This window comes from Dama dama, chromosome 32 (assembly GCF_033118175.1).
Source record: "Dama dama isolate Ldn47 chromosome 32, ASM3311817v1, whole genome shotgun sequence".
NCBI classification, from domain to species: domain Eukaryota; kingdom Metazoa; phylum Chordata; class Mammalia; order Artiodactyla; family Cervidae; genus Dama; species Dama dama.
The window spans coordinates 21,518,224-21,540,326 of record NC_083712.1 but is presented as its reverse complement, the minus strand read 5'-3'; the positions used below and the strand labels follow the sequence as shown (position 1 = coordinate 21,540,326).

Here is a 22,103-nt window from a genome sequence, read left to right as displayed (position 1 = left end):
GGTAAGTATTTGGGTTCAGGTCAAATTGCTGTCGTTTATGTAATTTGAAATTTGTGCTGTCGTTGTGTCGGCTGTGAGGGAATCAATCTCACAGAAAAGTCAGCTTGAACTGACTTGACATGACTTAAATGTTTCCATTTCAATTTTTTTTTCTCTTCTTTTTAAGGACCTGGGAAGAGCCAACAGAAGGAAACCCAAGGTGAGCGCACCCTGTCCGACCAGCCCAGCCTCTGTCCAGCTTCCATGTCTAATCAGTTCAGACACTGGTAGAAATATTGGGTGATAACGACTTAGAGTTTTCTATTCTATTCTGATTTGTAGTGGCTTTTTTTTTTTTTTTTTTTGTCTGTGTGTGTGTTGTAGCCTCCAGCACCTGAAGATCTTGCAGTAATTTGCTTCACCAGTGGAACTACAGGTCAGTTTTGAAAAGAGATTGTTTGTAAGTGGTGCCTAGAAGTGTATATTTCCTGCTTCCTCTTGTGGATGACTTACTCGAATTGTAGATGGACTGGATGCAGAAGAGACAGAAGTGTTCAAGCCTGTCTTCCAGTAGCTCGATACAACGTCCCCAGAATCTGAGAGTATCCTCACACACTTACGTCACCCTTCTTTCTGGGATAAACTGTATCCATGGTTTCCAGAAATAAAATTCCTGGATTTTCGTCTCTTATTGCTATTACACACCCTCTAAGACTTGCCTATATTAGTAAAGATGGTTTAACACATTGTTGACCCAGGGGTTTTTCCAGAAACTAACGCCTGTGGCTGGCAATTTGTTATGTAAGTGAATGTTGAACTGTCTCAGTCAATAACGTTCAGGTAACAAAAGACATATTAATGCGTTTTAGGTCAACAAGTTGTTAAGATAATAAGCTTCACTTAAAGGATTACAGGCTGCTCAGGAAATTCAGTGTGACTCAGCGTTTGGCTTTCACGGGTGTACCTCACATGAGAGGCATCAGGGGCCCTAATGATGTGGGGTTTCTGGGCTTCTCTCACATCCGCCATTCTTGGATGGAATTTCTGTCTTCTGACTTTATTTCGCTCATATGTGTCCCCAGGCAACCCCAAAGGAGCAATGATCACCCATCGAAATGTAGTGAGCGATTGTTCAGCGTTTGTGAAAATGACAGAGGTAAACTTTTGGGAGAGGGCCATCTTTCCGTGTTTCCAGTGGTTGGCATCAGGCCTCAAGAATGAAGGTGGTCACGGCCCCACCATCATGTTAGGCCTGGACTGTATTAGAAGCAGTACCTGAAATATAGACAAGGTCTGAGCTTTCACAGGGTCTGAGGTCACTTCCTCTCAAATAGTTTTTCACTATGGACCTGATCTCCAACTCCTGCTGTGACCATTAACGTCAATTGACAGATCGAATTTATTACATCTTTTATATAGTAAAACTTCATTTGGATACTGCCTTATAAATGTTTTTGGAGAAGGAAATAGCAACCCATTCCAATATTCTTGCCTGGAGAATCCCATGGATGGAGGAACCTGGTGGGCTACAGTCCACAGGGTCACAAAGAGTCGGACACGACTGAGCGACTTCACTTTCACTTTATAAATGTTTTTAGGAAAGGACAGAGAAAACCTGACTCTCTTGTGATTTTATCCCCTGTTTCAGTGTGTGGAAAAGAATTCATTTCTTTAGGTGGACAAGGAAATGTTAAATGTTGCTGAACATTTTTTGAATTATTACTGTTTTTACTGTTTACTATGCTTAATTTGACTTCTACTTTATAAGAAGGATTAAATCCTTGAACTTTAGATCAAGTAACTTTATAGTTATTTCTAATACTTCTAAAATTTGCTGTATAAGTGTCTTAGTCTGTGTGGGCTGCCTTAACAAAATAGCACAGATTGGGTGGGTTGGCTTAAAGAATAGACATGCATTTTCTTACAGTGCTGGAGGCTAGAAGTCCATGATCAAGGTGTCAGCAAATTTGCTTGGTTCTGGTGAAGACTCTCTTCCTGGCTTGTAGCTGGCCAACTCCTCTCCATGCCGCCCCCCCCACCCCCCCCCCCCCACCCCCGCCCACTGCCCTGGCATCTGTGTGCACGTGGAGAACTGGAGAGAGGTTTCTGGTGACTCTTCCTGTCCTTACAAGGACACCAGCCTGATTGGATCAGGGCCCCACCCTTATGACTTCATTGAACCCGAATGACCTTCCCTGTCTCCAAATACAGTCATGTGGAGCGGGGTGGTTAGGGCTTTAAATACGACTTTGAGAGGGGTAGTTACAATCAGTCTATAGCACCAAAGATCTATTTCCAACTTGTCTTTTAAAAAAGTACGTATTGAATAATGTAATGAATACCTTTCCCTCGTATCCTTTGCACATTTCTTCATAATTTGCTTTTGCAAATTATGTGTCTCTGGAGGGGTTCTCTGGGGTCTGCTTTTTGTGGTAGGAGCCTGTGCTTAATGGTTTTGGGGAACGGGTATCTTCAGCGACTACATAAGTGTGTTCTTACACCTTCCTAGTCCTTTTGGTATATACTTTCTAAACAGAGTTCAACATTTAGTACTTTACCAAAGTGAGATTTTAATTTCCTCATTGGCCTTCAAAGAAAACTTAAAATGCATGAATCATTAAGGCAAATGATTACAGTTAATGTGAACATCATCGGGGGCATTCTCAACTTTGTAAAACTTCTAATTATGCAAATGTACATTATTTGTTTGACCTAAATCAGAAAATTGAAGAGTATAGATGTTATTGAGTCTGATTTCTCATTATGTAGCACTTTTCTACTGACAGGTACCAGTTGGGAAGCAGGAATAAAATTAATCTCAGATTATGGCATGATCAGGCTACATCACGTTTGATTGCTTTATTATGAAGGATGGCCCAGCCTTGGGGAGGGGAGAGCCCAACTCTAAGCTGGGCGCATCATCCCTAGGCAACTTGACAGAGCCTTGGTTTCTTAGTTGGTGGGGCAGCAGCTGCTGTTGGCAGCCCCTGTTTGGGCCAGAATTCTCTATATTAATAGCAAGAACATTCCATGCACATCCCTCACTGTGCCTGACCATAAATTAAGCTCATTCTTAGCCATGAAATGGAAACCAGATGTTACTTGAGATGCAGACCTGTCATGATCAGCATTTTATGGGAGAACAAATTCCCTGGGGCCAGTTCAGAGCTTGCATTAAACACATTGGGATTTTTTTTTTTATGGGGTTGAGTAGGGCTTTAAGGTAAAAATGTTGATCAAACTAAAATGCTCAAAATACATTTGTACTGTAAATAAAAGGAACATGGAAATCTCCAAGTTTCTCTTCTTTTCTCCTCTATGCCCTTGACAACAAAAGATGCTGGTCTTTTTCTGGAGTGAAGCTTATATTTCTTAAGGTGGAGTGGAGCTTGCTGGGCAATGAGGTTCTGTGGCTTTGAAAGTCTGGGTGCTTAGAGCACATGATATCTGACCATCCCAATGTGGGCCACATTTTCCTAATTGTGACTCAAGTTCTGCATGGATTTACTTTGTCATTAGGAATGACCTCTACTCTATTTGAATAACTTATTAAAGGATTGCTTAGCATTTTCTTTTTCAATGAGAAATAATTGCAGAACGTAAACTAATGCTGTTACTTCTTAGCCTTGAGGTATTATGTGCTCTGAAATTAATGGAGAATTCCTGCAAATTCTAATGCTTTTCTGCCCGCTGGTGTCTTTGCTTGCAGAATGCGTTCACTCCTACCTCAGATGACACTTTGATCTCTTTCTTGCCTCTGGCCCACATGTTTGAGAGAGTTGTAGAGGTAGGCACTGGGTTTTATTTTGCCTGCACGAGCGCATTTGTTTGTGTTCTAAGTTGTTGTGTTTTACAGAAAGCACTTGTGTTGAATGCCAGTGACATACACATTTCGTTTTTACCGCTTGCACACATGTATGAGCAGCTCCTGCTGGTAAGTTCAAGTGTGTATACCATCCTCCCCGTAGGCTGTTCTTTGCTCAGCCCCCGTTTTAGAAATTGAGCTAATTATTTAAGAGTATAATTTTTTCCTGGGTCCCTGTATTAAACTTTAATACTCATTTTAAAATTAGAAGCTCAAACTTTTGAAGGACAGAGATATGAATTCAGAAAGATGAGCTGTGAATGTAGAATTTTTATGAATAGCATCCTACAAAGCCTGGTGAGGCTTGAGTTCTGTAAGATGGCTCTCTCTCTCTCTCTCTTTTTTTTTTTTTTTGGCCGTGCTGAGCAGCTTGTGGGATCTTAGGTCCCTGACCAGGGGTCACACCTGTGGCCCCCTGCATTGGAAGCATGAAGTTCTAACCACTAGACTTCCAAGAAAGTTCCAGAAGTTTTATTTTTGAATGTGCTTATCTATAAGGCACAAGTTGATTCATTTTTTTTTCACCAGTATCCTGAGTGCCCTTGGCAAAGTGGATGACCTTAAGCCAAGTTCTCCTTGAGCTGCTCACACACAGCTGTGTGACTCATTTAAAAGCTGACCAAGAACCATCTGTTTTTCCTTCTTGGACAGTTTTGCTTTGTATGCTTATGGGAGAAACAGTGAGCACTGCTCATTCGTTTAATGACTATTCGTGAAGCACCAGCTGTGTTTCAGGCACTGGACAGGTACTGGGGGGCTAGGGGCTGATAAAGACTCTGCGCTTTGACTAGCTGCTGCGCTGGAGGATTTACTTCTTCCAAAGGACCAAGGATCTGCCAGCTGATACTTCTGTTTCCTGCATGCCTCGGGAGATGTTGCATGAGTACAGAGTGATCACAAATGTGTTGACAGTGGACTGTAGTTACCTCCCTAGTTTTCACAGTGCCCAGGAGTCAGTCCACACTGAACAAAGCCTCTGAGCTTTAATTTTTAAACAATGAACCGTGGTGTACCGTTCTAAAGTGGTTTCTGCTTTCAAGCCTGAGGTCGTTTGTACTTCCGTTGCATCATCCCTTGAATCTCTCTTTCTTTTTAAAATTTAAAACAGGCAGACTCGTTGTCAAGTGCCCATTACCTGCCAGTGCAGCTTGCATCAGACAGGAGGAAATTCAGGCACTAGGTTATAACCGAAGGCAGACTGCTCTGTGCAATCTCAATGGCAGTGTATTCTGATGACTCAGATTGTTTTTAGTTAGATACAAACAGGAAAAACGAGACTTTAAAAGCTTGGACTGGGGCTTCTCTGGTGGCTCAGTGGTAAGGAATTCGCGTGCCAATGCAGGAGACAGAGGTTTGATCCCTGATCTGGGAAGATCCCATGTGCTGTGGAGCAGCTAAGCCCGTGCCCTGCGACTACTGAGCCTGTGCTCCGCCAACAAGAGAAGCCACTGCAGTGAGAAACCCAAGCACCACAACTCGAGAAAAGCCCCCACTCACGACAGCTAGAGGAAAGCTGCATGGCAGTGAAGACCCAGCTCAGCCATAAATAAATAAACAAACATTATTTTAAAAACTTGAACTGTAGGCAAGTAGCTAAGTTTTTATTAGGGGATAAATTGGACCTAAATTTTCTGTAAGGCTAAAAATAACTTGGGTTATCTGATACCATGTCCTTCATTTGGCAAATACTGAAGCTAAAACAGCAGAACCTCTAAGATCATCACTAAAAACCCCATTCCCTGGTTGCCGATTAGCTAGCTCCTCTATCTTCAGGATGACCAGGAGTAGTGCAACAGCCCCCTGTTGTGCAAGGACCCCTAAAACACGAGAATGCTGTTTCATTTTTTATTTTGTTTTATTTTTGGCCATGCCACATGGCATGTGGGATCTTAGTTCCCTGACCAGGGATCCAACCTGCAGCCCCTGCATTGGAAGCTCAGGGTCTTAACCACTGGACCTCCAGGAGAATCCCAAGAACGTTGTTTTGAAAGCTCCCTACATTTAGGAACTTTATGATTTCTGAAAACTGGCCTGAAATGCTAAAACCAAAGCCTTGTGTGTCTGTGTGTGTTGTGTAACCCCCACTGCAATGATGACACATTAGATATTTCTGTTTACCTCTCTAGTCTGTGATGCTCTGTCATGGAGCTAAAATAGGATTTTTCCAAGGAGATATCAGGCTGCTTATGGATGATCTCAAGGCCCTTCAACCCACCGTCTTCCCTGTGGTCCCCAGACTGCTGAACCGGATGTTTGACCGAGTAAGTGCCAGGGGCAGAGAGTGGGATCTTGAACCCCAAATTCTCCATGAACACGGCAGCTGCTCTTAGACTCGTGGGACTGTGGTTTAGTCCGCTGTTAAACCAGAATCTGTTTACCTCCCAGAGCTGTGGGTGAGGATTATAAGAGAAAGCACTGTGAACGTGCCTTATAAATCAGAAGGCACAATACAGATGCGAGGTGGAGGTTGCTTTATTTTCACCATAAACTCTTTGAGCCTCCGTCTCCTCACCCTTACAATGGACTGTTACCTCCTCCTTCATCTCGTAAAGTTGCTAATTACATCACATGAAAATAATAGCTATCAAATTATTTTATTGGGCTTCCCAGGTGGCTCAGACGGTAAAGAGTCTGCCTGCAACGCTGGAGACCCAGATTTGATCCCTGGGTCAGGAAGATCCCCTGGAGGAGAAAATGGCAACCCACTCCAGTAATCTTGCCTGGAGAATCCCATGGAGAAAGGAGCCTGGCAGGCTACAGTCTATGGGGTCTCAAAAGAGTCAGACACGACTAAGAAACTAATGCTTCCACTTTCATACTATCGTCTAGCGTAATAAGAGAGTGGAAAAGCTGGCTTAACACTCAACAAACAAAAAATGAAAATAATGAAAATAATAACTATGAAATGATTTTATAAATTGTAAAGTTCCACCTGTGTGTAAAAATGCTACCTACTCAGTAGCCACGTTGGGAGACGTGACTAAGCCAAGCCCGGGACCAAGAGAAGGTGGTGGGCTATTGGAGCACGGGCCCACAGCCAGGGCAGGACCCCGTGTGGTGGGAGCAGTCTCCACGATGGGTTTGCATGGGACAGTTTTAATGCTCTTCATGTTGAAGCATGGCTTTTGTCATTTATGAGAACCTTCTCATTTTTTTACATTTTTGTTTTCCTGCCAGCTAATGCTCCCCAGTTTCCCAGGGAGACCTTAAGGTTTTAGCTTCTGTTAATCTTTTGTGGTGGTGGTGGTTTAGTCACTCCGTTGTGTCAGACTCTTTGCGACCCCATGGACCGTAGCCCGCCAGGCTCCTCTGTCCATGGGATTTCCCAGGTAAGAATACTGGAGTGGGTTGCCATGTCCTCCAGGGGATCTTCCCGACCCAGGTGTTGAACCCACGTCACCTGCATTGCAGGCATATTCTTCTTTCTCATTTTTTTTAAATGATTCTTTTTTTTTTTTAAGAAAGTCATAAGGCAGCCTTATTGAGATATAATTCACATTACATATGATTCACCCATTTAAGTGTTTTTAGTGCAATTCAAAGGTTTTTAGTGCAATTCAAAGGTTTTTAGTATGTTCACAGAGTTCTGAAATTATCATTAAAGTCCATTTTAGAACATTTGTATCACTTCAGAAAGAATGTGGTATCATCCTCCACCCCACTACCTCCCTCTACCCCATAAAATGAATCTACTTCCTAAACCTATAAATTTCCCTATGCTGGATTTTGATATGAGTGGGATCACGGAATATTCTTTTGTGACTGGCTTCTTCCACTTAAGTATGCTTTCCAGGTGCATACATGTCATAGCCTACATCCATACTTTGTTCCTTTTAATGTCCAAATAATATTCCACTGTGTGGATACAACATGTTTTATTTGTCTGTCCAGCCACTGATGGTCAGCGGGGTTGTTTCTTCTTCTTGGCTGTTGTGAATAATGCTGCTATGATGTTCACGCACAGGCAAGGGGCGCTATGGACGTGTGTTTTCATTATCTTAGGTGTGTGCCCAGGAGCAGAACTACTGGGTCATGACTAACTCTTGTGTTTAATTAAGGAACCGCCAGTCTGTTTTCTAAAGCAGCTGAACCGTTTTACATCCCTGCCAGCAAGGCGTGAAGGTTCCAGTTTCTCCATATCTTTGCCAACACTTGTTACCTGACGTTTTAATTCTTGCCATTCTGCTCATTGGGAAACCTTCTCATCTCTTGACTCATTAGATTTTCGGACAAGCAAACACCACGCTGAAGCGATGGCTGTTGGACTTTGCCTCCAAGAGGAAAGAGGCTGAACTTCGAAGTGGAATCATTAGAAACAACAGCCTCTGGGATAAACTGATCTTCCACAAAATACAGGTAGCACATTGGCTCTCAACTGTTGCTTGTCACCTAAACTAATTTGGCTTGCAAACTTTCTGTGAGGGCTGTTTTTTTTAATTGAAGAATACTTGATGTACAATTTTATATAAGTGACAGGCATACAATATAGTGATTCACAATTTTTAAAGATGATGTTCCATTTATTGTTATTATAAAATATTGGCTATATTCCCCCAATATATCCTTGTGCAATAAATCCTTGTAGCTTATTTTATACCTAGTCATTTGTACCTCTTAATCCCCTACCCCTTTATTGTGTGAGAGCTCTTTTTAAAAGAGAAGGTCAGAGAGAAAGAGAATTTCTGACACATTTCTTAAAACTAAGGACAAAGCCATTAGCAAAACGTCAGTGTCCAAGAAAAATCTGAACAGTGTTTCGCTATCTGGGGCAGAAAAGGGATCAGGTAGCATAGCCTTTCTGATTCTCCATCCCGTTTTACTTTTCTGGAACTCTTGAGGTTATTTTTTTAGACATAAGTGATAAAGAGTGGAATAATATGGAATAATAATAATAATATGGAATAATAGTGTGTTCCCCAAAATGTGATGGTTGCCACAAACTCACGACACTCTTGTTCTAATTCCTTAAAACACCTGTGAGTGTTGAGGTGTTGCTTTGCTGTCCACAGCCGTTGAGAGCGAGTGGCATGTTTTTGTGTGGAACCAAAGTCATCGGGTACCCCTTTTGGAGCGCCTGTGCGTGCTCATGTGGAGTGAGTTCTGTGCAGCCCGCCGACCAGGAGCTGGCGGGCTAAGGCATCAGGGTTCCAAGGAGGAGGAATCTTGGAGAAGCCCACCGCTTTCCAGCCACTTACCCTCACCCTCTCCCCTCTTCCTGCCTTCCAAGTCGAGCCTGGGAGGAAAAGTGAGGCTGATGATCACAGGAGCGGCGCCCGTGTCCGCCACCGTGCTCACCTTCCTGAGGGCCGCGCTGGGCTGCCAGGTGAGGGGCTCCCTGCCACTCGGGGTCTCAGACTGACTCACGCCCATGTGGCTGCTTTCCAGAAGGCTGTCTTCTTCTCCTGCACATGCCCCTTCTTTTCTTCGGACATGTTATTCCTGGGTGGCTTGGAGAAAGAAGTACATGCACAGCTTGGAGACGCTGCAGTTCCAGAGCAGTGCAGTAAAGCCAGTGTCACAGTAGAGCGAGTCTCCTGAACTCTTTGGTCTCCCAGGAAATATAAAAGCCCTGTCTACACCAGACTGTCGTCTATTAAGTGTGCAGTAGCATTACGTCCAAAAACAAGGCATTGTATATACCTTAATTTAAAAATACTTCATTGCTAAAAAACGCTAATCATCCTCTGACAACACAGCGTTGCCACCAACCTTCAATCTGTAAGACAGGCAGTCTCTGCAAAGCGCCATAAAACGAGGTGTGCGTGCATGTGTCTTTCACCTCTGGCAGAATATGTGTTGTGTCCACCACGGGTAATTTTCCCTGGGGTAAGGCACAAAAGATGCCTTTAGATCAGGCGTGAGGGCTTGGGGATGCGTCATAAACCACGCAGAGACCCCGGCTCACGTGGGGGGAGCACTAGAGACTGGGTGACAAGTGCCGTGAGCCCACAGAGCGAGTGCGTGCCTGGGTGGATCCTGTGAAGTCTGACCTGTGACGGCATTATCTCCTGTGTGTGTGAAGATGCCCGAGCTGTAATAGAGCATGTCGTCACGTGTGGGCTGAGGCTCCCAATCGAGCTGGAGGAGCTTAGTTACTGAGCACTTGCAGTGGGAGTGTGACTGTCCCCTCTCTTTCTGCCCCTTTGCCTGGGGACCCAGTTCTACGAAGGCTACGGACAGACCGAGTGCACCGCCGGCTGCTGCCTGACTGTTGCTGGGGACTGGACCGCAGGTACAGGGGCGGGGCTTTGCTCACGAGGGTCTTACTCTTCACATTGAAATTGGGTTAATTACCCAACTTAAACAAGTGCTGTGTCTCCAATGATTCGGCCTTGGGGCCAACCATCTTGTGAACCCGGGAGCCCTGTGGATGCTGTCTCCCGGGGCGCAGTGGTGATTTGGAGGCTCTGACTTGTCAGGCTGGGTGGGTGGCGATACAGAGTTACATGGGTCCTGGAGCTCACATCTGAAGACGCTGCCCTTTATGCCAGGTTCAGCGTGCTTGGCCCACCAGAGCTTTCCAGGAATTGCTTGGGGCCTGATTACTTGCTGGTGAATTTTAAACACATTTCCACTGTGTGCTGCAGTTGGTGTTGAGACCCCAGGCAGATATAAACACAAGTCCTTTTTCCTGAAAGGAAAGAACAGTGGAGGATAAACACAAGTACCTGTTCTGGATGGGGTTCTTTAGGTACTGAGGGATGCATATTCTGTGCATTTCATCCCAACAACATGCCTGTGAGGTCAGCCTCTGGGAGGACATGGTTGATTGTTGACTAAGAAACATAAAGTCTAAGAATTTATATAGCTTTATGCTTCGGAGCCAGGATTCCAGCCCAGGTCTGACCCCAAGACTTGTATGCCTCCTCTCTCCCATACCAGCAGTGTACTCTACACCATGATCAATAAATTCCCTGGTACATTTGCCGTTTTACATGTTTGAGTATCTAACGACACAGATTCTAACATCAGGCTCTCTCTGGGAACATCATTCTGTTGCAGTTGGCACTGACGGTCTATAAACCTTTTTCACAGTACTTATTTTTTAATCCCTGGTGTCTTACCAGCTAGAGAATTTGGAATAGTGACCACTTTAAGCTAAAATGATCAAAACATCCGAAGAATGATTTGTGACACTCTTAAAACTTAATCTGATTTCTGTTATTTTTTGTTTTGGGAAAATAACCCAGTCCTAGCTCCCTTTTGCAGGAGAGTAAAGTAAGCTGTAAAAAGAAGTCTTGTCCTGTCTTAATGAATTTACATATAAGACATATTCTTTCATAATCTAGGGGGAAAGGCCATATTGGTCAGAACCATCTGACCAATCAAGGTTTGTTCTCACAGAGAATGCAGATATTAATTACATCTGTATGAGGGAGAGCAGGGCCATCAGATCGTAGGAACCACATAAAAGTTTTAGAAAACTCACTTCCAGGTGTTCAAAGAAACCCTAAAATCAGCAGCCAAATAATTTACACTTTGAAAAGTAATTCGGAGCGTCAAACTTAGGAAAGGTCCCTAAGAGACTTTTGAATATTTCTTTCTCTTTTCTGAGAATAAACTCTCTAATTTGCTAGGGGGAGACAGGCTGTGTTTGTCAAAGCCAGAGGTTTGCACCAGCTGTTCTTAGCCTGAGAACAGGGCTTGTTTGGGATCAAAGCAATCTGGCCTAAGGATATTAGTCATCACATTAGGAGTAATCTTTCTTGTATTTGATACACAGGCCATGTTGGTGCCCCAATGCCTTGCAGCATTATCAAGCTTGTTGATGTGGAAGAAATGAATTACCTGGCTGCCAAGGGTGAGGGCGAGGTGAGTAAAACCCCACAGTCACCCCCTCAGGGCAATCGCCTCCAGTAACCAGCCACTTCTGTAACCAGCCACTTCTCAGCACCGTGGCAGGTGAAGCCACTAAGCTTGGTATTCCTGCTGATCCTGCAGTCACACAGACTTCTTTCTGAAGGTACATATGTCTAAGTCTCAGGGGGTGAGGGTGTGGAGGGCACCAGCACCGCCTTCTACCACTAGCACAATGGGGCCGGGGGCACAGGAGGGCAGAAAGGCTTCAGGGCCCGGAGTCCCTGGCCCCGGCTTCCTGTCTGCTGACCACCCTCACTGCCTGTTAGTGACCACCAGCTAGTGGAAGGTGTGCCCGACTCCTTTGTGACGGCATCCCCTTTGGGGCTTTCTGGCAGCTTGGAGCCAGAACCTAGGGTGATCGTGAGCCCTATGATTTGCAGCCGAAGACATTCAGGAAGGAACTGGGGGCATTGGAGGTACCAGCACGACGTCAGTGGTGGCTCCCTCTGGATCCTGGCATTCAGAGTCTGGCTAAAGGTTGAGGGAGACACACACACAGACACAGACAAACAGACACACACACTCACAGACACAGTTTTCTCTGGAGAAGTCCCAGTCAGTGCTCTTAACAGATCATCTTTTCTTCCCCCTCCCGTCTTACTGAGATAGAATTGACTCACATATATTGTGAAATGATCACGGCCGTGGGTTTCGTAACCATCCATCATCTCATACCAGTAACAAAAAGAAGAAAAGTGATTTTTTTTTTTCCCCCTTGTGATAAGAACTCTTAAGATCTCCTTTCTTAACAACTTGAAAATACATCCCACGCGGCCACGCTAAGTGTAGTTGCTGTGCTGTACGTGACATCCCCGGTCCTTACTTATCTTGTAGCTGGATGTTTGTACCTTTCACCCACTTCTTCCAATCCCCATGGCCAACTCCCTCGCCCTCTTTTTCCTTCAGGTGTGTGTGAAAGGGTCAAACGTTTTTCAAGGCTACTTGAAAGACCCAGTGAAGACAGCAGAAGCTCTGGATAAAGATGGCTGGTTGCACACAGGGGACATTGGCAAGTGGTTACCAGTAAGTGGTCCCCGCCCTTGTCGGGAAGACGAGCCCCCACACGGCCACGGCACCCTGACTCTCCCCTCTCTTTCTCCCTCCCTTCCTCTCCTGCAGGAAACAGGCTTATGTTTAGCATCCTTTACATTTTCGCTGTAACTGCAGCACATAGGTTTTGTTTTCATACCTGACATCCTTTCTGGTTGCTGCTTCTGGTTTGAAATCCAGAAACACTGTGACTGGCTTTTCCCATTTCAGTGCTGTGTCTTGAAGTTGAGGCCTTAGTTCATTTCGGGGTCGGGGGGAGGGCACTGTATAAAAGCTGCTGGGAATGGATGACAGGCCAGAATTTGTGAACACACACGTTTCTTAGCATTGTCATCTCAGTAAGAACAGGGTAAGTGTTTAGAGGTTGAGGCCAAGCCCTTTGAGTGTAGCCTCAGAACTGTTTACCGTAGAGAAATTCAGAGTCCATCTCAGGAGTCAAGATGCTGTTGCAAGAAGCCCACCCATAGGTGTCACCACTTTTGCTGTTGCGGTGACAACCATTGCTTTTTAAAGTCATTACTGATTTTCACTGCAAGCACTCAAATGGCTAGTGTAATGATTATTATTGTGTATTGTTCAAGTCTTACCGATTTAAGGTGCTTAATTTTTTTTTTTTGCCTGAGAAAATATCCCCACCCCAAATTAATTCAAATTTCAGAATACCCAGGCTATTTAGAAATAAATCAAGTCCCTCTTTTCAGACTCAGGAGGGATTAAGTATCCGTTCTAATTCTGACTCTGGCTCTGAGGAGCCCATCTCCTAATCTTCCTGGACCTTAGTCCGCTCCTTTTGGAAACGGGGGAGAACTGTTGCAGGCTGAGAGAACCCCGGGCGCTTTGCAGCAGATGACTCTGGGAAGTGAGAGAGTGACCCGGGGTGGGAATGGGGCCTTGGGTTACCAGAGGTGGGGAGGTAGGCACCACTGGTGTTTTTGAGTCTGGCCCAGAGATTCTCGCGTCACCACAGTCATCACGGGGGTGGGGCCAGCAGCCCCTACCCAGAAAGCCGAGAGCAGCCCCCTCCTGCCCCTGCCTGGATCAGGGACAGAGGGCCGTGAGCTGTCCTCTGCAGCCCCCGCCGCACACCAAGCATCGTGGGGAGGATGAGCGTGCCTCTCCTCGCGAGGACCTTGACCTCACCTCGGGCCCCTGTTACACAGAGTAAAGCTCACCAAGCTGAAGGGAGCAAGCAGGACGCTCTAGCTGGCTGGGAATAGGAAGTGGAGTGAGAGGGACTCCCTCATCCCTTCTCTATCTCACTACTCAGCCTGGGGAGGTTACATAATCGCTGTCAGCCTCAGTTTGTCTCTCTGTAAAATGGGTTAACAGCTGGCCCCTGCCAGACCTTATTAGGATTAAGTAATAGTGCACAGGAAATGCTCAGTACCCTGCGTGGCCACTGCTGGGGGGGAGGGGGAGGGAAACAGACCCTGGGACCTGCTCACAGCCCACACCTCCCCTCCACACCCCAAAACAGAATGGCACCTTGAAGATCATCGACAGGAAGAAGCACATCTTTAAACTGGCACAAGGGGAGTACATAGCTCCTGAGAAGATCGAAAACATCTACCAGCGAAGTGAACCTATCGCTCAGGTGTTTGTCCATGGAGAGAGCCTGCAGGTATGTGCTGCCCGAGCCAGAAGCTCTGTGGCCAGTGGGACACTGGCCTATAGCTGGTTCATATTCATTGCAAAAAGCATCACAGTATTCTAAGACGTCCAGGTACTTTCAGTGTAATGGGAAGTTTGCCACGTGTGTGAATTGACTTTCTGACTCTCTGACTGTGATGCCTGACTTGCTAGAACATAATCGACACGTTATTGGGTTTTGCTGCTTGGCATTTCTTTTCTTTTTTTCTGTTTTCTCCCCCCATCTATTTCGTAACTAGAAATTTGTACCTCTTACTCTTGGCAGTTCTTAGTCTGCTATACCAAGGGAAGTGGTGTAAAAATACTGGGGGATAGGTAAAATAAGCTTCTAATTTAATTATGAGGAGAAATATTGATATATGGGTTATAAGAAAGCTTAGAATTTTCAGACATATTAAACCTAACTTATTTATGGTATACCTTCTGCATCATTCTTGGGCAAATGATGGTTTGGAAGCCAGCATATCTTAAAATTGAAAACCAATGTCAGTATTGCAATGGAACCTCATTTGCCAAAATTCTGGACAGATGATGGAAAGGAAGAGAATGGGTTCTAGTTTTCTGAGGGTTAATATTTCTACAAATCAGAGGGGACACATGTATGCCTAGAGCTGGTTCATATTCATTGCAAAAAGCATCACAGTATTATAATTATCCTCCTATTTAAATAAATTTAAAAATATTTCTACAAATCTTGAAATTTTCAAATAATTGTGGCAGAATATTTTCTTATAAGAAAATACACCTATCTTTCTTCGAGAATGCACTGCATCTTCTTAGACCTGGAATCTTACTATGCCTTTGATTTTTATTTCATTTCATTGTCACTCAATTGTAAAGAATGAGGTGCTAGAGTTCTTTTTAAAGTGAATCTGTATATATTTTCTTTTTATAAAGCAGTTATCTGATATCGATCCCATTATTTGCTTATTTGACCCTATTTTATTTTTAAAAGTATATATAAAAATAAGTAAAAACTAGGGTTTTATTAGATTTTGATTTCCAGTGGTTCTTTTAAAACATTTATTGCAAAATTCCTGATGCTGTCTATATTTCAGAGGCAGGAATTGTTAACCTGGGCCCTGTGGACACCAGGGCTGGTAACATGCTCTGAAGAGAGGGTCTCTAACTCCCAGATTCTCCCAGGGGCCCACAAAGCAGATAATAGGGAACTACAATTTTAGAGCATCGGGACCAAACTGTGTAGTGACTCACTTGTCTCTGTTAAAGGCATTTCTCATAGCGATTGTGGTACCGGACGTTGAGACACTAGGTGCCTGGGCCCAGAAGAGAGGCATTGTGGGCTCCTTTGAAGAACTGTGCAGAAATAAGGTAGGTTCCAAAGTGTGCAGCTGTCCTCCTGAGCTTCTCTTTGCATTAAGTGCAAAGTACAGGGACCCCTGCCCCCTGCGGCCCCTGAACCCACCACAGGAATAAGGATCTTGTTTTTCTTACCTTATTAGGATGTCAAAAAAGCTATTCTAGAAGACATGGTGAGGCTCGGGAAGGAGTCTGGCCTAAAACCATTTGAACAGGTAAGACTCGCATCCAAGTGTATGAATCCCAAAAAACGGGTTTTTGACTTGAGGGTATTTTTTGTGAACAAGTTCTAGAAGAGGATGAGGTGATGTAAAGACATTGTGTGGAAGAGACAGTGGTGTGGTTTGGCTGGGGAGGGATTTCTATAGCCAGGAGGGTGTATCCGCTTCTTGGGGGGTGGGGGGGAGGCGGCTGCGGTCCCAATTCTGTCCTGACATCGGGCTGCTGTCTGCCCTGTGTTGAGACGGCGCAGCTGGGCCTGGCCTGTGAAGCTGGCTGGAATGGCCCAGAAGGGTCTTCATCCCTTCAGAAGCATCTGTCCTCCTTGCCTTCTTTGACTTCCTGGTCTCTTTACAGGTCAAAGGCATCTATCTCCACCCTGAACTCTTCTCTATCGACAATGGCCTTCTGACCCCAACCATGAAGGCTAAAAGGCCAGAGCTTCGGAATTACTTCAGGTCACAGATTGATGAGCTTTACTCCACCATCAAAGTCTAACGCGAGGGAGGAAGTGGAGGGGAGTTTGACAACGGCAGGATGGGAAGGCGCATCCTCCTCGGGTGCCTCGCGCGTCCAGATTCTCGTCATAGGAGCCTGGAGGGAACGGAACACTGCCTTACAGCCCCCTCACATCGCAGACTGTGTCCACGGTGATCCACAATTTCCAAAACGAGCCTTAAAAAATCATAGAGGGGAAACTGCAAACGTGCTAAGTTCTTTACCAATTCCTCAGTTACAAAGGCGGGTGAACACTTTGTCTCCCTGATCTGCTAACCAAAGGGTTAGGACTTTGCTCTTTCTGAGATGTCTGCTCCTCGCTGCAAATTCTGCAGATTTCTGCTGCTCAGAGTCCCGTGCACTGGAGGGAACCACCGTCCCCGACAAGCAAGACCTGTCTCGCCTGCAGGAGGTCGCAAGAGGACCAGAGGTTTTGATTTTTGTTTTTTAATCCCTGCCACCCTCCCTTCTGTGTGTCACACTTACCCTCACGAACCTTCTGATTAACCCCTGTCCTTCCTGTCGGAGCAGAGGTTCTCCGTGAAGCAAAGGGCAGACTCAGCTCAGAACAGCTCAGGTATCGAATCCTGGATGGACAGCCGCTCACCAGAGAGGATGGATTCTGGTGCCCATAGAGCAGAATATTCTCCAACCCTCTTCTCCAGACCCAACTTCCTGATTTCCTCCATCTGTTGCCTCCCAGGGGTTATAAAAAAGAAAAAGAAAAATCTGCCTTAGACTCTGCAGTGAAAACAAGCATTTCAACAAGGAAACAGTTACCTGGATCAACCATGTTCAACTGTGACGCCTAACTGTCCACTTTACCTTTGACGAACCGGTCACTCTGTCCCTGATGGATTTTAATGTGGTTTTCATATCAAAAGAGTATGTTGTGATCAAGTGGCTCCCCCCCCCCCCCCCCCCCCCCCAGAATATAAACTCTCAGGCCAGGCATGTCTTTGAAAATATTAAGGGAGTAGATACACTTGGGTACTTATTGAAATGGATGGTGATAAATAAATGCTCTTCTATCATAATGCTACTTGATTTCTATGAAATATATTTGACAAGCCAAAATTCTAGGACATAGGAATCTGGAGAACTCATTTCCTGGGATTAGATTCTCAAGGGTTTTTTTTTAAGTTAATTTGGGAAATTAGCAGCATTTCACTTTACTGCAAGTCTTTGCCACATGTGACTGAACTTAGTTTTCATTTGTACACTGAAAGCAGTTGTTTTGGGATAGAGGAGTACCTGTATCATACAAGCACAACGGGGTTTGCCCTAAAGAGCTGTCGTTGTTATAACACTATTTGGTAGCCTAACTTCATACGAGTACTCTTAATTGCCCAAAAAGTCAATAATTTGTCACATCGGGGTTTTGAATGTTTGCTTTAAGTGTCGGCTCTTTCTATGTTTTATAAACCAAAACAGAATTTCCAAAAACAATGAAGGAAACCAAAATAAATATTTCTGCATTTCAAGCGAGTTGAGTGACGCCTCCGTTTTTCATGTCAGCTGTCGCATTCGTGGGCGGCCTCGGATGAGCATGCGCGAAGCACGGGGCGGGCTCAGCCCCAGGCTCCTCCCTGCGTGTCCTCCCTGCTGGGGCTCCAACCCGTTCCCGGCAGCAGCCGTCCTGCTGTCTTTCAGAGAAGAAAGTCATGGTGTGAACGGCACAGGTGTTCTTGAAAACTCAAATTCTCACGGGGAAGCGACGATGCAGGAGGCATCGCTGCGGTGGGTGGTTCTGGGGGTTTTCATTCGGTGTGTCTTTAGTCATCCTCTTCCCATAACGCTGTCGGGGGAGATGGCTCGTTCATAGCGGCGGACTGTTTCTTTTCCCCTGTCGCTACCCTACGCTGTCATCTTAAAAGACTTGTCTTTTCCAGAAGTGTGATTAATCACCCCCTGGTTTCTTATGTAGCCTGTTGTGTTTAAATACGCCTTCATCCCCTGCTTCGGTGTCGGGTTTGGGGTGCTGAGGTCCGCTTTCTTCTTCTTTAGAGCTTAAGCCCTTTGCACAGTTCCCTGCTAAGACTCCTCATCCGGGCTGCCCTTTTATCTTGCTTTTCAAATTCTTTACCTTCTTCCTTCCCTGCCTTTCTCTTGCTCTCTCCCATCATTGGGAAACCCTGTGACCTTCCCGTCTCCTTCTTGAGCTTAGGACTTAGGAACTGGTGAGTGTTTGTTAGATAACTCTCATTTGAACAAATACTTGAAACTTTGAACCAAGCTTCTATAATGAGATTGATAAAAACATTGTCTTTTTTTTTTTTTTTAATTCTGGTAAGACACACCTAAGATTTCCCATCTTCATCATTTAAAAGCATATAGTTCAGTGGCATTTAGTGCATTCACACTTGTGTGGCCATCACCACCGTCCATCTCCAGAACTTTGTCACATTCCAAAACCGTAGCTCTGCCCATTAAGCGATAACCCTCGTCTCCTCCTCACCCAGTCCCTGGCCACCACCGTTCTGCTGTCTCTGGACTTCACTGCTCTAGGTACCTTATATGATGAGTCATACAGTGCGTGTCCTGGGTTTCGCTTATTTCACTTAGCATTATGCCCTCTGGGTCCGTCTGTGTCGTCACAAATGTCAAGATTCTCTCACTTTTATAGTTGAATTAATATTTGTATGATTACATCACATTGTGTTTATCCAGTCGTTTGTTGATGGACATTTGTTCCTACCCTCTAGCTTTTGAGAATATCCACTGTGAATGTCACTGTACAAATATCTTTCTGAGCCCCTGCTTTCAGTTCTTCTGGATAAACACCCAGAAGTGGAATTGCTGGGTCACCGGGTCATTCTGTGTCACTTCATTTTCTGGGGACCTGCCACACTGTTTTTCGCATCATTTTAGATTCTCAGGGGCAGTGCACAAGGGTTCCACCTTCTCCACCTCCTTGCTGTTACTTGCTGGTTTCTTTCTCTTCTTTTGATAATACCCACCCTTGTGGGTATGAAGTGGTACCCCACTGTGGCTTTGATTTGCATTTCTCTAATGATGATAAAGTTGAGCATCCTTTCGTGTGCTTATCGGTCACTTGTGTATCTGCTGGGCAGTCTGGCTCTGGACACTGAGCTTTCCACCTCACACTGTGGAGGCTGCTTCATGTCCGCCTGTGCCAGGAACCTCCCGACAGAGACGTGTCATTGGATTGTTTCTTGGTGCCAGTAGTTATGCCTCTGAGCTTTGGTCCAGATGGTTTTGATTCCTATCTAATGGTTTTTCTTTGCCACAGCACAGGCCAGAACCACTTGCCAGTGTCATTCTGGTTTATAGCTCATCATAAATGAGATACAGTTGCTCTCTGTGATGTTGGAAACCCCAAATCCATCAAGGATCAAAAGTCAGGTAGAACCAGCCACTCTATTTCAGGAGGAAAGTAGATGTAAAGCTGGGTCACAGTCATGTGGTAGGTTCGTGAGGTCCCTTGGACATCCCAGGAATCATCAGCTGTGGAGGTGATGACAGCCACAGGTGTTGTGGACTTGCTATGAGCGATGTGCTAGGCTGTGCTCAACTTACGTTCTCATTCAATCCTCACAAAACCCCCACGAAACTGCAGGTTACAGATCCGCAGCTCTCTGTCTAGCATCGGCTAAGTGCCAGGCACAGTTCTGAGCTGGGGGAACTCGGCAGTGAGTATAGCACACGGGATCCTTGCCCTGTAACTCTGCCAAAAAAGACGGACAGCAAGCAGACAAGTGAGTGAACAACGTCAGATGGCGATGGGGGCTTTGCAGACAACAGGTGGAGTCTCAGTAAGGGGACCACAAGGGCCTGTCTTCAGTGTTGTGGTCAGAGAAGCTCTCTTTGAGGACGTGACACTTGGAGTGTTAACCTGAAGACGGAGGAGGAAACCTGCAAAGCTTTGGAGAAAGAGTTTTCAAATAGAAGCAGCGTGTGCAAAGGCCCTGAGGTGGGAACCAGCTGGCTTTAGTCCCGGCACTGAAAGGAAGCTGGCACGGCCGCAGCATCATAGGGCGGGGAAGAGTCAGTTAGAGAAGCAGGAGGACCGGTTACCAGGCCCCGCAGCCCAGAAAGGAATCCGGGTTTTTTAAACCAGTAAAGGCTTTTGAGGCAAAGGAGTGACGTTCCCTGAATGACCCCTCCAGCCAGGTGCAGAAGGGTCAGAGGAGAGGCCGAGTGAGGGTGAGGACAGGCTCACCTGTGTAAGCGAGGCTGCCTGAACCACGTTGGTGGTGGTGGAGACAGAAGACAGTCAATTTAAAAGCAGTTGGCGGCCAAACCCCTGTGCGTGGGGAATGGAGAAGAGGGTGGGCTCGGGGGTGAGTGCTGCAGTGGATGGTAGAGCCGTACTTACTGGGATGGGAAGACCCTGCAGAAAGGAATCAAGAGGCCAGGTAGGGGCGGTTTCCATCTCAAGTTCCTGCTGGACAACTCAAAAGATAGATATCATCTGCCGCTCAGAAGACTGCTCGGGAGATGACAGATTGCAAAGTCAACAGCACAGAAAATGCAGGCTGAGGGGCTTTATCAGGCAGCCTGGGGAAGCGGGAAATGGGAGACCTGGAAGGAAGTAGAGCAGGCCCCAAGCGGAGCCCCTGGGGACCTCCACGGCGGGGGGCCTGAGGAAAGGGCCAGCCACGGGGATGGAGAGTCCCCTGCTGGGAGGAAGAGCATGGTGTCCCTGAAGCCCAGAGAAACAGTGTCAGGTGGGGAGGGAGGCGGTCGGTGTGACAGCCTGCTGTTGCAACAGGGAACAGGGCGGGGACGGAGGAGCTGGGTTTGGCAATAGCAGTGAACTTGGCAGTGAGTGTCTGGCAGAGCAGGGAGGCCAGAAGCCTGCTGGAGCGAGTTCCTGAGTCTTAGAGAGTCAGGACAGAAGGTGGCCGGCTCTGTCTTGAAGTTTTGTCCCATGAGTGGATGGATGGTAACTGGAGAACAGGGGTAAGTAGAGAGTCTTGTTTTTTTATTGTTGTTGTTGCTAGTGGTGGTGGTTTTGAAGATGAGAGATACAATGGTGATAATGACCCATCAACCCAGAAAGTGATGAAGCCCGGAACAAGGGGAGACAGCTGTCCTGAGAGGGGGTAGGTTAGAGCCCATAGTCAACTGCAGAGATCACCCATCAATGGGGTATTTCAATAGGATGTGGCTTCCATTGTAATAGGAGAATGTGGGGTAGATATAGGTAGATCCATGGTGACTGACCTAGAAAAATTAGGTGAATAGTTATCTGAATAGTTCTCTCTCTTTTTTTTTTCTTTCATTGAAGTATTACCTCCTTGTTATGGATGAGAAACATAAGGCTTGAAGAGATCGGCCAACTTGTCCTAGTAAGTGACTGAGCTGGATTTTCTGACTCCGGAGCCGCTCCGTGTCTGGGCCACCTCCCTTCTGTCCCTCCCCCCTGCATGGTATGATGCCTGGTGAGTGTCCTGAGCATCCCAAGGGCCCCACTGCTGTGTTGGATGAGCTTTTGTTTTTTTTTAAATTAGGCAGCCAGGGCCAGCTACGGTCTCCACTGCAGTTTGAGTCAGGCCACCAGGAAGAATCGGCATGCCAGGGACTCTCGACTTTACTTGTTGTACTTCATCCTCATTCCCAGGGATGGTTGCTTTTTACAGCAGACGAGAAGCTGCCAGCCTGCCCCCAGCCCCGGGCGGAGCAGTGGTCAGAGGAC

General features: G+C 45.9%; 1 protein-coding gene across 4 annotated transcripts in view; it reads left to right on the top strand.

The window, feature by feature from the left end:
* ACSL1 (acyl-CoA synthetase long chain family member 1) overlaps window positions 1–17,925 on the top strand; it is a 61,550-nt gene extending 43,625 nt beyond the window's left edge. For 2 of the 4 annotated variants that reach the window (XM_061134821.1, XM_061134822.1), the window contains exons 8-22: window positions 167–199; window positions 364–415; window positions 1,062–1,135; window positions 3,689–3,766; window positions 3,836–3,913; window positions 5,971–6,105; window positions 8,066–8,200; window positions 9,072–9,167; window positions 10,004–10,076; window positions 11,568–11,656; window positions 12,611–12,727; window positions 14,232–14,375; window positions 15,635–15,736; window positions 15,868–15,939; window positions 16,301–17,925. In XM_061134821.1, the coding sequence (XP_060990804.1) occupies window positions 167–199; window positions 364–415; window positions 1,062–1,135; window positions 3,689–3,766; window positions 3,836–3,913; window positions 5,971–6,105; window positions 8,066–8,200; window positions 9,072–9,167; window positions 10,004–10,076; window positions 11,568–11,656; window positions 12,611–12,727; window positions 14,232–14,375; window positions 15,635–15,736; window positions 15,868–15,939; window positions 16,301–16,441 (1,419 nt within the window). In that variant the 3' untranslated portion in view covers window positions 16,442–17,925. The remainder of the gene's footprint in view (window positions 1–166; window positions 200–363; window positions 416–1,061; window positions 1,136–3,688; window positions 3,767–3,835; window positions 3,914–5,970; window positions 6,106–8,065; window positions 8,201–9,071; window positions 9,168–10,003; window positions 10,077–11,567; window positions 11,657–12,610; window positions 12,728–14,231; window positions 14,376–15,634; window positions 15,737–15,867; window positions 15,940–16,300) is intronic. The other 2 variants (XM_061134823.1, XM_061134824.1) reach the window with 2 other exon arrangements.
* The last annotated feature ends 4,178 nt before the right edge of the window (window positions 17,926–22,103 follow it).